Source organism: Trematomus bernacchii, unplaced genomic scaffold (genome assembly GCF_902827165.1).
Source record: "Trematomus bernacchii unplaced genomic scaffold, fTreBer1.1, whole genome shotgun sequence".
Classification (NCBI taxonomy): Eukaryota; Metazoa; Chordata; class Actinopteri; order Perciformes; family Nototheniidae; genus Trematomus; species Trematomus bernacchii.
The window spans coordinates 2745239-2760663 of NW_022988050.1; the positions used below are offsets into that span (position 1 = coordinate 2745239).

Here is a 15425-nt window from a genome sequence, read left to right on the forward strand (position 1 = left end):
CTGAAGTAAGCCTAGTGTCAGGCCACAGTGAAACATTTCCAAATAACAGTCCTGTGTTGTGCATTAGACCCTGATACATGCATTACATTAGCGGCACTACGACGTTGTCCCTGTGAAAAAGGGGTTATAGCATCTGAAATAATCTGTGCTATTACATAGAGACATGTAATTCCATTTTTTTTTTTTAAATGTACGGTTTCTATCTTGAGTTTGTAATTAACATGGTACTGTTTTCACTATATCCATGCCTAGTGAGCTAAATAAAATACTGTATATATAATATTAAAGGGCACTCCAAGACCATTAGTGAAAAATAATTTCTATATCCACCCCAAAACCAACCTCCTTGGTGGGGACTGCTGACTTAACCCTCCTATTGTCTTTGTTTCCCCCCCCCTTACTTTGGTGTTCTCGGTCAAATTTGACCGGTCCTGTTTTAACTGCTATTATGTTAACACAAAAACCATTAATCAGCACCAAATTTCATTTAACACCCTTTCAAACTGTAAATATTGTATCAGACTACTGGTATACATGAAAAACTGCAGTAAATATACAAAGAATAGACACTGAACATGTATTGCGTGTGCCAGATGTGATTCACATGGGGGGATTGGGCACATAAGGGGGGGGGGGGGGGACACATCTAGAGTATGTGTGTGTGTGTGTGTTTTATCTGATCCGGATGGTTACTAATTCCTTTTCTTTATGGCGGTCATTTTTGACCGGGAACACCATGGGTGTTACAAAGTTGACTAAATCATCCAAAATGCAATGAAAGTGGTGATCAGCAATTTAACATGTTCAAATGTCTACTGTGAAGGATATCATAAAGCCTTAATGCAATCAAATGTAAAACAAAAAAGTTATTATTGATGAAAGTAGTAAATCAGTCAGATTTGACCCGAAGACAACAGGAGGGTTAATTAGTAAAAAACATTTATTGAAGACTTGGTCATATTTTCAGCTGCAGTGATATAGTAGTTTGCTAGAAAAAAGTGAGAAACCCTTCGGGATAAGACCTTTTAAAAGTTGTTCCATGGCTTATTAAACATCAATAAATCTATTAGTTACCACTTGTTAGGCCAATATGAAGGTTGTCTCATTTTAAAGTTGTACCTTATGATAAAAACCGAGAGAACCTGCAATTTAGAGTGTAGTGTGGAAGTTAAACATGGTTTTAAGTGCTTTCTAATTAGAGCCACTGCTGTACCAGACTTCTCCAAAGTTAAGTGCAAGTGTGTCCATAGTGACCGACCCTAATCTTGTTGGTATTTATTGTCTGTATCCAATCAGTTGGTAATGGCGTGGGCTGCATTATGTTTAGCAGCAGAATGAATGACGGCTTCTAATAACATGTTGAAATGGATCCCAGCGGGACTTCGGGCCTCCCGCTAATCTCCACAGAGCAGATTCTCTATGGTGGTGCTTTCATTCGAAATACCTGCAGTGAAGACTGTTTCTCTCTGAACAGAACTGTAAGAGATCCCCCTGCTCCCCCCCTGCTCCCCCCCTGCTTGTACAAATGCCCTCAAACAGCATGGAGAAGAAGCTGGCCCTCCACACCCCGGGCTAATGGGGGCTACCTGCAGCTAGAACAACTATATGTTTCAAAACCTTCCCTCTTTGGTGACATGCTCCACCTTTGAAGAGAAGGGGTCCTGAAGTATAGGTTTACACTTGGTATGTGTGGAAGTCAGTGAATGGGGTAACTCGATATCTGTCCTTAACAATAAGGCTGCAACTAATGATTATTTTATTATCGATTGATCTCTCATATTCTTTCTCGATTAATCGTTTAGTTCATAAAATGTCCAATCAGTCCCCTCTAGACAAACAGGTATACATTTCCTGCTGCAAATGTAACAATTGTGTTTTAAGTATAAAAGTAGCCAAACAGACCGGCCATTACAGCAGTTACAGGACCATTTCTATCATTTAATTATGAGATATAAATAAGCATGTTTTCCAGTAGTGATATTTAATCCTTCATTCCATTTTGCTTGGAAGGACTCTAAGGAAATCCTCAAGGCTCCAAGAAACACAAATAAGAAAAGTTACAATACAGCCATTTTGCATTTAGAGCTGCAACAAAGGATTATTTTTCTGATTATTATCTAGGTTTATTGCTAAATAAATAATTGTTAAATTGCTAAAAGTGTATAAAATGTCACAAAATAGTTTGCCTTGCCAGTTTCTTAAAGTGCACAGTGGTGTCTTTAAATACCCAAAATATATTCAATTTAGTATAATATAAAACAGAGAAGAGCAGGATATCTCCATGTTTAATGAAAACAGCATTTTCTACAATTATTGCATTAAAAAATACTTTTAACGATGAATCATTTATCAACAAATATGGGGATTATTTTTCTGTTTACTAAGGGTTGCAGTCCCACTTTAACCATACTACATGTATTAAAACACATATTATAAAAGGCCTTCTATAATAAAGTTCATAAGACATTTAAAACATATGATTAAACACATGATTAATAAAGTCAAATATGTGCTGCCGTGGCGTGTTGTGGATGCTTTTCAAGCCTCAGCAGGTGAGAGCAGATGTTTCATGCACACACCTGCACTGCGCTTGTATAAGATGACTATTATCTGAGTGAAAACTTGACTCCTTTCAGGCACGCTAACCGTGTTTCTGTCTGCCCCATTACAGCTGTGACGTAGTCCACCTTTAAACCCCCCACTATCCCCTCCCCCTTTACATACAGCTGGGGTCAAAATGTTAATGGCAATGTTGTTACTGATCGTCTCTGGTGAATACTGCTATGGCTGCATGATGTGGGGTCACTAAGAAACATGTGTCCAGCTGTGTATCCATGTTTGTATGCATGTATTTCTCAGATTTGTGTGTGTTAATCGTGTGTATCATTGTTGTGTTGTCAGTAGGGACTCCAGACTGTGGGTGGGCACAGTTAGCAGACCAACCTACTACAGACATAAACCAAAATAACATTGTGCTCGTCAGACAGGGTTTTACTCGTCGCTAATGAAAAGTGAGTTAGTTTATTACCAGGGGATGACCTGCCATGTTTAATTTGTCACACTGGCTCTAAATGAGTTTGCTCTCGTGTTACTGTTCGACCAATGGCAGATGGTGGTCTTCAAACAGGATGTTTGTCCAGCTGAGATTAGACTCCTGTGTTTGTGTTTGAGGACTACAGATGCATTTTATTCAACAGTATTCAATTGTTCTATTGCTCGTTTGATTAATGCATTACACTGTTGTTTCCATAGTATTTCCCCTTGTGACTCAATTACCATATATCACATTGAAACCAGGTTTTCACTTCCTCTCTTTCCAATTCAAATGCATATTTTGCTTTTTTGTATAAAATATCCAACCTACAGCTGAGATGTGAGTATCAGAGATTGACAGCGATAGAAAGGGCAGGGCTAACACTTTGAATTCGGTGACATTGAGCTCAGAGAAGCGTGACTAAAAAAACAAACACTTTCAGGCTTTCACTTCCAAAAAGCAGATGCGGATGAATCAGTATTCTGACTAGGTCACACAGGTGGACGGCTGTTTCGGTGGAGTTACAGTTTAACACAACTGCCGGTGTGCTCATGGTTTACTAGGTGTGCCAACGGTTATTCATCACTGACTTCCTTTTACTCTCTGCATGTTTGGTTAATAATTTACAACCTTTGACGGCTATACTGAAAGATTGGTCTTAATATAAGACACTGTTAAAACAAGAATAGAAAACCTTTTTATGGTAAAATCTGGTTGTTGGGATTGAATAAATACTGTAGATATCTTTTACTTAAACGTTTTTACCATATAAACAAATGCTCTTTTGCCACATACTGTAATTGACAAGAAAATACATTCCCTATTTGACTGTATTTCAAAATGATAGATCATTTTGTGATATTGTTTATAAGCGTTCAGTATTTGGGGTTGAATGTTGTTGTTCGGGTCGGGTGATAGTTCCATGTCAATGTTAACTATGTATTTTTATTTATATGTATCATGTAGTCATTCACACATTTCTGGTGTCCAAGCTTGTCTTTCTGAGCATGCTATAGTTTTAAAAAGAATCTGTAAAACTAGTTAAAAAACTTTGTGATTAACACATATGGAGACTTTATCAATATTAGAACATCTCTTTATTAAAATCTTAAAGTAAAAATTGAAGAAAAGTGAAAGTCCTGAGACCTACTGGTGTGCTGCCACTTTTCATTTAGCAGCACGTTGATGTATCACTGATTGTTCAGAGAGCACTCATCTGACACACACACACACACACACACACACACACACACACACACACACACACACACACAGTCAATGTGTTGACAAGGTGTGCTTCCTGTGAGTAGTCTGATAGCAATGTGCGTGCTCACTCACTAACCGATTGCCCTGTGAGAGTGTTTCCTGAAAGTACAAAGAACGGGGTTCATCTTAGTGCTATTGTAACAGAGTGAAACCAATCACACACACACACACACACACACACACACACACACACACACACACACACACACACACACACACACACACGTGTACCACCCAGTAATTGTGGCCCACACTGTAACACACCATGTCTATCATATCAACCCTCCTCTCGTCTTTCACTGAAGTCATTACATCATAACAAGAGTATAAAGAATATCTCCGCCCCGGTCTGCTCCTGCTTAATTCAATCTGCAAATTGAGTCGCTCCATTCAGTATTATCTCCATTTATTGCTTAGTGGCTCTAAATGGCAATGTTTTTTGGTGGAATCGATATGAGTTGCGTGTAGTGCAGTATCTTTATATCCTGAGAAATACTCGGGGTGCAGTAGGTGAGTGTGTTTGTGTATCTGTTAAATGGATTTAGGATTAAGGGAGTGGATTAATGGCTTTTTGTGCGCCTGTTCTTTGGTTGTACTTGTTTCGCAATCCGGTGACCTCGCCGTGTGCCACAGTGCAGAACGGGGAGTGTCAAAGCAATTCAGCTGAGAGTGGGTGTTATTCATGCTTTATCGGACCAGGTCCACTTTCATTCTTCAGCAAGTTGACATATCCAATTTTTACCAGACCCAAACAGAATTGCAATTTTCAGCAATGTTGCATTTCTTACCACGTCAGTTAAAGCCAATAAACTAAAGCTAACATTAATGTCGGCTGTCCTCCTTTTCGGCACTTAATCTGTTGAAAGCACACTTACACAAAGCTCATATTTTGGTTGTTTGTGTTGACTTTCCCAACAGCATTTGTCAACCCCACAGCTTGCACAAAGCTTTCCCTTTCAGAATATTTACTTTCTGTACATCCATTTGAAGGGTGCAGGTATGTGTTTCATATTTAATATGAGTATCGTGAACATGCACTGAAGTTCTACATGTTACCTGAACTAAATCTTACTAATCATGTTGCAAAAACAACAAACCAACTTTGGTTGTCTTTTGCACGAACAGATTTAGCTAAATCGGCTTGATTAATGGAAGTGTTGACCTCCATATCGGGACTTATATTACTCTGTTCACCTCACATCTCTGAACCTCCTCAGCTTTGTTAATTCACCAATCCTCCCACTGTATCCCCATGCAACAACACCTTGTTACCAGGGGCAACATCTGCGTGTGTCAGCTTGTTTCCAAAAGGCTTGATTTTTAAAACATTTTAAATTCACCTTATACCAACTCAGATGAATTCATCCGTACAGTATTGTACAACAAGTGAAATTGGTGGAACCATTTCTTAAGTAATAATACTCATTTTGACTTCTTACTTAATGTATATGATCTATATATGTATCACTAGTTCTTAAAAGAGTTGCATATCTTTTTTACTCTTTACCATGAGTGCTGCACCCTGTGACAAACTGGTTGCCCTAAGCCTTATCTGGAGGGGTGATCCATCACTTTTGTAAGGCTGACATACTCAAACACACTCGCCACAGCTATAATGCGTCTGTGTCACACACTTTCTCTCACTTACCCATGTTTAAATATTTATACCGCTTGACTTGTAAAGGCAGGGGCCAGCGAGGTGAAAAGCTGCGTGCCAGTTTGAAACGTATATCATGCGTTTCATCACACTCGTGTTCAGACTGGACCCAGATGAAGATGAATATCCTCAGATGAGACTTTTTTTTTCCTCTCCAAGCACATTGTCTATTCTTGTTAGATAGAAAATGTCATCCGAAATGGTTTAGTCATCTTTAATTTAGTTTAGTTTCCTGGTTTCAGCGCTGTTGATGTTATTCTGAGTCAGGTGGGGGGTTAGCTTTACACAGGCTTACTTTTAATTAACTACCAGAGCTACATGTGTTGCGTTGAGGGTCTTATGGACAGATGTGTGTTTACCAAACTGACAAGGCCTTGTAGTTTTCTCCTCTTCTCTCCTGTGAGACAAAGAGCGATCAACCTTTTGCCCCCCCCCTTCCATCACTCCCTAGGTTTTTCAACACCTCCTCCCCCAAAGTGTTTTTGCTGCTGTCAGGAGCTGTGGCGGGCAGCATTGATTAAGAGATAAGACGACCTCTGTTTGTTTAACTAAGCACTGTGCACTGATATGAATATCCAGTAGTTCATCTAACTCCCTTTTTCTGGGATTTGTTTTACCTCCAGGTGTCAAGAATGCCGCTCTCACCTTGGCTGGGTGTGTTCGCCCACAGTAAATGTTTGGTTTAGCCAGCCCATCACTTGTGAGGCAGAGGGGACGAATTTCAACATGTCTTCAGAGCTGGAATGCAGCTGCAGGTTGCCCCCCCCCCCCCCCCTCTGGGCCTTTGACAGCCTGTTTATGAGGAGGTGATGAGGAGGGAGGAGAGCAAGCAGGATATGAGGTGTGTTGTCATGGCCGAGGCTTTGTAACCAGCGTTTCCGCCAGGGGGGTGCTAGTGGAGCACGTGCGTGAACTGCGAGCGCCGGAGCCTCGCAGCGGCGAAACTGAGGCTCTGTGGTAAACTGTGGTAACATGAAGAGCCGCTTAGGAGCCGAAAGATCCGGCTCTTCTTAGTGAGCCGAGCCAAATGATCCGGCTCTTCTTAGTGAGCCGAGCCAAATGATCCGGCTCACTAAAAAGAGCCGGAATTCCCATCACTAATACGTAAAGAGATAGTATCTATAACTTAAGGGACGGCTCAATTCAAAATTCAAGAGACGACGTGACGTCGGGGTGGACGCCCTCTCAGCCCTGGTCTGGCGGAAACACTGTTTGTAACTCAAGTTTTAGAGATTTATACATATGATTTCAGACAACCTCCTAATCCCCTTGCATTTAGTGACGAATGTAAGGTCATCAAATTAAAAACTAGCTTTTTCAGTTGACATTTGGAAAGATGTATTTGCCTGATACCACCTATAGAAAAGGTTACACTTGTTCAAGTTTTTTTGGTTTTAATCAACAAAGCAGCTGGAGGGTGGATCTTAGTTACCTTAAACTGACCCTAGCTAGCTGTTTGTAAGTTAGCTAAGCATAAGCTAAGCTAACTTAATGTAGTTTCATATTTACTCCACAGATATGAGAATGGTCAATCTGTGGGACACTTTAGCAGCCCATACAAATACAAGAGCAAGAGAAAGATATGTTATAGGCCCACTTTTGACTATGTTTGATTCCACTTCCTCCCATTGACCGGTATGAGTCACACAAGATGATAGAAATGAAATGTTACACTTGTTCACAGTGTTTGATTTTATTAAACAAAGGAGCTGAATGACGTATCTAAGTTACCTTTAAACAGAGCAAAAATATAGCCGGTCATTGTGCTAAGCGGCTGGCTGTAGTTTTATTTTTACAACACAGATATGAGATTGGTAACTTTGTGTGACACTTTAGCAGCTCCTAAAAAAACAAAAGCCAAAGACAGATATGTTTTAAGTCCACTTTCTTCCCATTGGTCGGTAAGAGTCAATCCAGCTGCCATTTTTCATTCCCTGTTCTAATGTAGTTTTCTAATAGGCGTATTTCCCAAAATGTCAAACTATTCCATTAAATGGAGTTGTTGCCTTCATGGAAATAGCACTTCCCAGTGTTAAAGCTGTGTCTTCTTCATGTATGTCAAACCAGCGGTGTCAATCAGCAGTGTTGAATTTCCACAACAAACACAGCTGACCCACGCGGCTCTGAAGAGACAGTGAGACAACAGTCATGTTTATAATCTTAGAAGGTCTTTTCCCCGGTTTGCTGAGAAATGCGCTCTGCCAGCCAAGTTACCCACGCTTCCTTAAAGAATTTGTGATTAGCGCTGGACTCTGAGCCCTCAATTTCTCACAGGTTTTTTTCTGTGTGCAAAGTTCACACTTACTGGCCTCTAAGTGTTTTTATGTGTTGTCTATCCTCTTGGTTTTCCACTTTGCGCTTTCTAAATGTTTTGGATATATTGCTTTGGTTTTCACACAAGAACGGCTGACCTTGTGAGTGTTTTGAGACACTGTGCCGTTAACAGCTGAAAAACATTTCTTGTGGCCATGACTCCTGATTCAGGTAGACAGGCTAGTCACGTATGCAGAAAACACACACTTCTTGCTCAAATGTCTGCACACACATACTGTAGATTACAGAAGGGGCCTCCACACTCACAGGGGGCTTTGTGGCCCTGGTTCTCCTCATATCACTCATTTTCTCTCACTACTACAGACCTCTGTGGAATCTCAGATGCTGTCCACATTACTGAATGATTACCTGAACCTCCTCCTCCTCCCTCTCTACTGGAAGCTGCCGGCCTCAGAGGCCATGTTTGGCTCTAGCTGGTTGTCATCACTGTGGCAAGATAATTGATTCATCGCTGATAATGCCCATCTGGTAGCAGAAAGAAGGGATAATTGAACTTTCTGATACAAATAATGGCTGGAGGATGTCTGTGTTTCATTTCATGCATCAGTGAGAAATATTTAGTGTAGAGTATTGTGGTCACTTTCTTTTAGTTCTGGCCAATTTTCTTGTAATGAGATTTCATTAGAACGGCATAACTCTTAACTAAGATTATAAAGGTTGGCATCGCCTGCTTATGTGGAATATATATTCTATTTACAATTTAATATTGCTATTGCTGGCTGCTACTTCAATCATTTTGACTGTAACCACACCGAAATACAATACTGTGCAATATATACTTTTCTACAATTGGCAATATTATTACTGGCTGCTATCTTAACTTTGATAATGCTGCTACTTATTTTAATTGTTTACTTCTGACGTGTACTTATTTTATTTATATTTTATTAATGTGTGCTTGCCTCCTTATTTAAAAACTTAAGTCTATTTATTTTATTTTTTGCATTTGATCTGAACTATCCCCTTCGCTGTCATTTTTATATTTTCCCCACTGTAAGATTTCTGGTTGTGATTCTGATCTCCAAGATAGTAAAATGTGGAAGTACCAGATCTATATTAGTTAAGCGGAAACAAACTCACATGACTGATTTCCAAACTTTCTGAGTGGTTTCATGCTCAGGTGACACATCAGAGAGTAAATAACTGTGTCTGAGCTCGTGAGAGGTTCTCATGATTAGATTGCAAGTTTGAATTTAAACCAAGGATAGGGTAATAAAGGGTTTTGTTGCAGATAGAAGCAAGGTTTTTCATAATTGGGATAATGGTGAATATCCTTACAAGTGACTTTAAAACAGATTGCAAGTTTGAATGGGGGCATTTTGTATATGGGGGTGGCTGTGGTGCCTGGTGCACAGTTTCTCTGTTTGTATAGCAAGAAAACCCACCCAATATCCTGTGAGTCATCTGTGACCATCCATGGCTTACCTCAAACAATATTTCACTAAGTATATGACTTGTTTTTCATGTAAATCCTCGGACATCAGGTAGCTATGCCTCATCCTTCAGGCATATTTTACCTTTAGGAACCTTATAATCAGGCTGTAACAACGAAGAGCTGACTCATAACAGACATTTTCGAACACAATATATGTATTTATTCTTGCTTATCAGTGGGGTTAGCTGCCCTTCAGTTGAAATGACTAACAGCTTGACTCACCTCTTTCCACTGAAACCATCACTGGCAGCAGCATGTCAGCCTTAAACCAAGGATAGGGTAATAAAGGGTTTTGTTGTGGATAGAAGCAAGGTTTTTCACGATTGGGATAATGGTGAATATCAAGTGACTTTAAAAAGCGTTCTTGCTTGCAATCATGGAGGAGAAGTACATAATAGAAATAGAGCCTTGTTTTGATAACACAGGAATTATAACGTAAGAAAAAACCCACTTATGCAATATTGTTATTATTTTTATTTATTTATGCACTAGGGCCTTATCATATGATGACATTATATAAGATTGTTTGTTTTTTACAAAAAAAGCTCTACAGAAAGACGAGTTCTGTCTCTGATGAAATAAAAAACAATGTTTGTTAACTTAAATGAAGGTAAAGTGATTCCAGTATTATCTAGTCCAATTTAATTTTTTTAATGAAGACACACTTTGACTACTCTATTGTTTCCCACATTTTACAGCCGGCCATGTGTCACAAGGACACACACACACACACACACACACACACACACACACACACACACACACACACACACACTGTAAACAAGATTGTCTGCACCTTCCTCCCACACACTGGAGCTAATAAATCCCTCGCTGACAGTAAACAGAGTGTCCCAGCGCAGAGCCGTGTAGACGAGTCAATCCCTCGTCTTCAAAGATCTGTGTGTGTTAGAAGGTGCTGATGTAGGGAGGATCGGGTGAGTGGACAAAAACATCAGGTCCATCACCAAGAAGCTACTTTATGAGTGTGTGTGTGTGTGTGTGAGAGTGTGTGTGTTTCCCAGACTCGTCACAGGTCATGCTCTGTCTGCTCCACTCCTTCCACTATTAATCTACAGGTCACGTGAACTGGCTCTCGCTTTGTGTGTGTGTGTGTGTGGACAAGTTCCTAACCTTCTGTAACTAAAAGCCCACTTCTGATTGTTTAACAATGTCTGTTGACTTTATTCCGAAAAAACATGAGAAATTATCAAAGGGGAAAAAAACTAACTCGGCTGTTTTGTGTCTGCTCTAATGACAAAAATAAATATACTGCGTACACACACGCAACACTGTCTGCCATTATGAATTATAATTCAATGTTTTCGGGGTCATATGTCCTCATTACACACTTAGGGTATTTTACTGGCACAGAGCTGTATCAGACATCCCTTTGTCTTAAAAAAAACAAAAACATTCAACCCAAACATTGTTGGCTAATATCACAGATTGTATGCCCAATTAGTTGATGTTAACAAATGTGCTGCTCTTGTTAATGTGACCCAAAAATGATTGGATGGATGGACTATTGGACGAATAAATTATTGCTCTAAATTAAAGCAAGTGCAATTCTGTAAGCATCTCCTCATGCCATTTTTAATTAAAAAAAACTATAATTTGTAACCCTGCATCAAAGCCATCTAATGGCAAAACACTTTTGTCTCTCTGTGATGTGTAGTAATGATATTCAAATATAACTTGTCATTAAAATTATCCCTTTTTATTTATGCAAATTGTTGAGTCATTTATACTGTACATATAAAAAAACTTTGAAAATGACAAATCCTCTTAATTTACTCAAGTGTTTTGTTAGTACTTCCAGTGGCCCAATGATTGAGAATAGATGTACTTCATCTTAAAACCTGTTCTTATTCCCTGTGTTGAGACTAGAAACAGTATCTGTGAAATCATCTAGATTGTATTGTGTTGTCTAACAACATGGCAAAGCTGTGTTATAATCCAATAATCTTTATATCTCTTCCTGTCTTTTTTCTCTTTTTCTCTGTGTCTGTCTCCAGGCTTCTTATAGGAGCTCCAAAAGAGAAATCTAATCATTTAAAAGATGTCAACGAAACAGGTGCCGTCTACTCGTGTCCCATCACAACAGACGCCAAAGACTGCTCCAGAATGGACCTGGTCAGCACAAGTAAGCATGAGAGGGGATTCTTTATCTCGACATTTAACTGGGGAGTGCAGTGTTATAACAGAGATCCAGTTAGTGAGGGGGCCTGAGTCATACAGTGAAGGTAGTCGACTGCAGTCTGCACCTTATCAGACTCCAAAATAAGGGGCATATTTGAGTCTACAGCCATGCATTGTGAGGCTGTACGGGTAATCAGATATCTTCCCCTTTATTTAATAACAACAGAGCTTGTGTAGACCTATAGCATTCACCATTATTTGCTGCACCTACACCATGAGCTCCAGGATATGAAACTCTGAAAGCGCATCTTTTCTTAATTGAAGGTTATTAACTTATAGCCTTACCGCTCCACTACCTGGAGGTGAATAGGCCCGCCGGAGGCTACGAGTAAGAACCATAATAAAGAGATTCCTCATCACTTCTGATGTCGAGCGTGGCGTTGCTGCAGTCACAGCACATTTGTGTGGTTAATATTTGTCGGGGCATGATGCAGACTGCAGGTAGCTTCCCTTATTGGGTTGGCTTTCCTGGGAAAACTTTCACCATACTCATGAGGAAGGATTTTATTCTTTATGATAGAAGATTTGGCAATTTGACATGGCTTACGTTGGACTGTATATTAGATTAGATGTACGTCATTGATGCAACAAAGGATTGTTTGGTCACAGCAGCAGAACATACATCCTGGTTTGTGAGTAAATATGACACTGGATTAACATTAGAAATCTTTGTAATAATCTGGATGTTTTATGCTTTATTTTCATTGTTTCTTTTCAAACTGTTTTAATCTAATTGTCACTTGTCCCCCGTAAACAGCAGATCCATCAGAGAGGGTGGAGGGCATGTGGCTGGGGGTGACGGTGGCCAGTCAGAGAGACCAGTTGAAGGGACGCGTGCTGGTGAGATGACACCCATTTCTGTTTCTGTTAGTCAGTGTCACAGGTGGTGTCTTTTATATATGGTAATATTTACTGTAGCTCTGAGTGGCAAAAATAAAATAATCTCTGTATCTCAGTGCCACAGTCTGCATGTTGCAATATTTACTGTGTCATAAAACAACCTGATCACACACACACACACACACACACTCACTCACTCACTCACTCACTCACTCACTCACTCACTCACTCACTCACTCACTCACACTCACACCCATGACAGAATGACACATATAGGTGGAAAAGCCACATAGAATTATAATGAAGGATGTTTGCCTTTGATGATTGATAGAAGAAATAAAATTGTGTTTACTTTTTCCACATACATGTCTATTAATATTGGTAAATAAACCATTAACCCTTTTCCAGTTGGACATTTTTTTATTATAGTTTACCTCACAGTCTGAGTCTTTCTATCAAATGCAATATTTTCTCATTTTAAACAAATTCCTAATTTAGTTTTTACAAAATGTGATCTAAGAAAAAATATATATGTATATTAAGAATATTCTATATATACTGTATCATCTTTTTCTGAAGAAAATAAACATTTGTCATACAGCAACGGCAAAAACACTGCCTTAAACACAGGACACATTACTTGCATTTAAACAGAAATTATTTATTTATTTAGTGTTTGTTTGTCATTGTTTATTTTTTATGTGTACTACAACTGAACTAAGATATAGGTTTTTTAATTAGTCTAGCTGTGATTCAGCCTCATTATTAGATACACTATCAGATTTGATACATTGTAAATCAGAGCAGTCCCTAACATCCCAGAATACTCACTCTTCTCTGGTGTCCAGGCGTGCGGGCATCGCTATGTGAAGATCATCAAAGGCGGAACAGAGGACCAGTTGAAGATGATAGGAAAGTGCTACGTCCGGAGCAACGACCTGACCTATAACACCAGCGATGAATGGCAGACCAACACTTATCAGGTCTGCAACCCCAACAACGATATGGAGGTGGAGGGCTTGTGCAACATGGGCATCTCAGGGGGCTTCACCGAAACTGATGTCTACATCGGTTCTCCAGGCAGCTACGAATGGCAAGGTGGGCACTGAAGAGTTAACGTCAAAAAGAGGGTGTTTTGAGGCCCATTATCACTGAAATAATGGGCTGGTTTCACAGACAAGGATTAAAGCCTGTGTGCTAAATTCTTGATGTAGTCTAACCCTGGGATTATTCTCTGTCTGTGCAGCCCATAACATTGTTTTCTCATTCTGCTTTGTTATAAAGGGAATGTTCATGTAACGACAACGTGGTGGATTCCTGATCCAGACAATTTCTGGGACACCAATACCAAAAACTTTGGTAACATGAAAAGACGACACAGTTATATAGGTAAATAGCTCTCTATTCTCTAAACGTTCTCTCCATGCTTTTAAGGGCCTTTAACCCCTCCCATAGTCAGATGACGGTTTGATCTCCAATGCTTGTTTCCGCAGGTTACTCCGTTCTTGAGGAGAAGAAGCTGCTGAGCCAGGACGAATACACGGTGGTGACAGGGTCTCCCAGGGACGAGTCCAAGGGCTCTGTGATGTTCGGGGTAATGAGAGACAGCGACATCCTGAAGGACCTCATCATCCTCGGAGAACAAGTGGGCTCGTACTTTGGGAGCAGCATAGCTGTCACCGACCTCAACAATGACAAGTGCGTCTCTGCACACCGCACTGAACATTTCAAATCTACACTTTCTTTAGATTCTTCTTTCTTGTATGGAGTTCAGTCAAGGCTGGGATCCAAATACATGTTTTTCTACTCATGAGGTCCTTGGTTTTAGAACATTTTAAAATTAAAATCAAAACCATAAAGACTAGATCTAGTATCAAGTTTTCTTGCATCACAGCAGCTCCTTTTTGCAACAAAAACATTTAAGACACAATCACTACAGGGAGCTAATTGGAGGCCTTTTAGTTTAGAAACCTTTCAACCTAACACCATATTTTAATCATGAGCTGCTAATGATCTTAATTCATTACATTACATTTCATTTAGCTGACGCTTTTATCCAAAGCGACTTACAATTACCAATTACAGGGACATTCTCCCTGGAGTAACTAAGGGCTAAGTGCCTTACTCAAGGGCACACTAGCGGTAGTGTTCCTGGCGGGATTTGAACTCACAACCTTCCGATCTTCAGCCCATCTCACTATTAGACCACCACTATCCCTTCAATTCACAGACTTAGAATAAGAAAAGTGTTATGTTTGCACGTGTGAATGGATCGTCTGTAACTCTATCTTGTGCTTTTGAGCTGCCTCACGCTCCGGTGCTCTGTAGCTATGATCTCCCAGTCCCTTGTGATGCAGAGAAGGCATGACACTGATGTATGTATGAGCTGAGATGAGAGAATAAAACCTGTCCCCTCAGCCGCGGAGATAAGGTGTTCGTAATGACATCATGGTGAAATCATGTGTCCCCCTCAATGCATAGCGAGATTTCAACAAATATTCGAGATCCAAGGAATATAGTTCTTCTTTCTATGCATTTGCATTTTAAAGGTCCCCTATTATACTGTTTTTCATCAATATATTATAGGTCTCATGTCAAACATGTCTTTGAAGGGTTTGGCTTGAAATACCCAACAGATCATGCATTGTAGCATCCCATAA

The 15425-nt window shown here is 39.8% G+C and overlaps 1 protein-coding gene across 1 annotated transcript in view; it reads left to right on the plus strand.

Annotated features, from left to right (window-relative positions):
- Window positions 1-15425, plus strand: part of itga3b (integrin, alpha 3b) — a 29660-nt gene that overhangs the window by 4643 nt on the left and 9592 nt on the right. The window contains exons 2-6 of the mRNA XM_034119471.1: window positions 11742-11869; window positions 12683-12765; window positions 13614-13863; window positions 14050-14154; window positions 14259-14463. Of these exons, the coding sequence (XP_033975362.1) occupies window positions 11742-11869; window positions 12683-12765; window positions 13614-13863; window positions 14050-14154; window positions 14259-14463 (771 nt within the window). The remainder of the gene's footprint in view (window positions 1-11741; window positions 11870-12682; window positions 12766-13613; window positions 13864-14049; window positions 14155-14258; window positions 14464-15425) is intronic.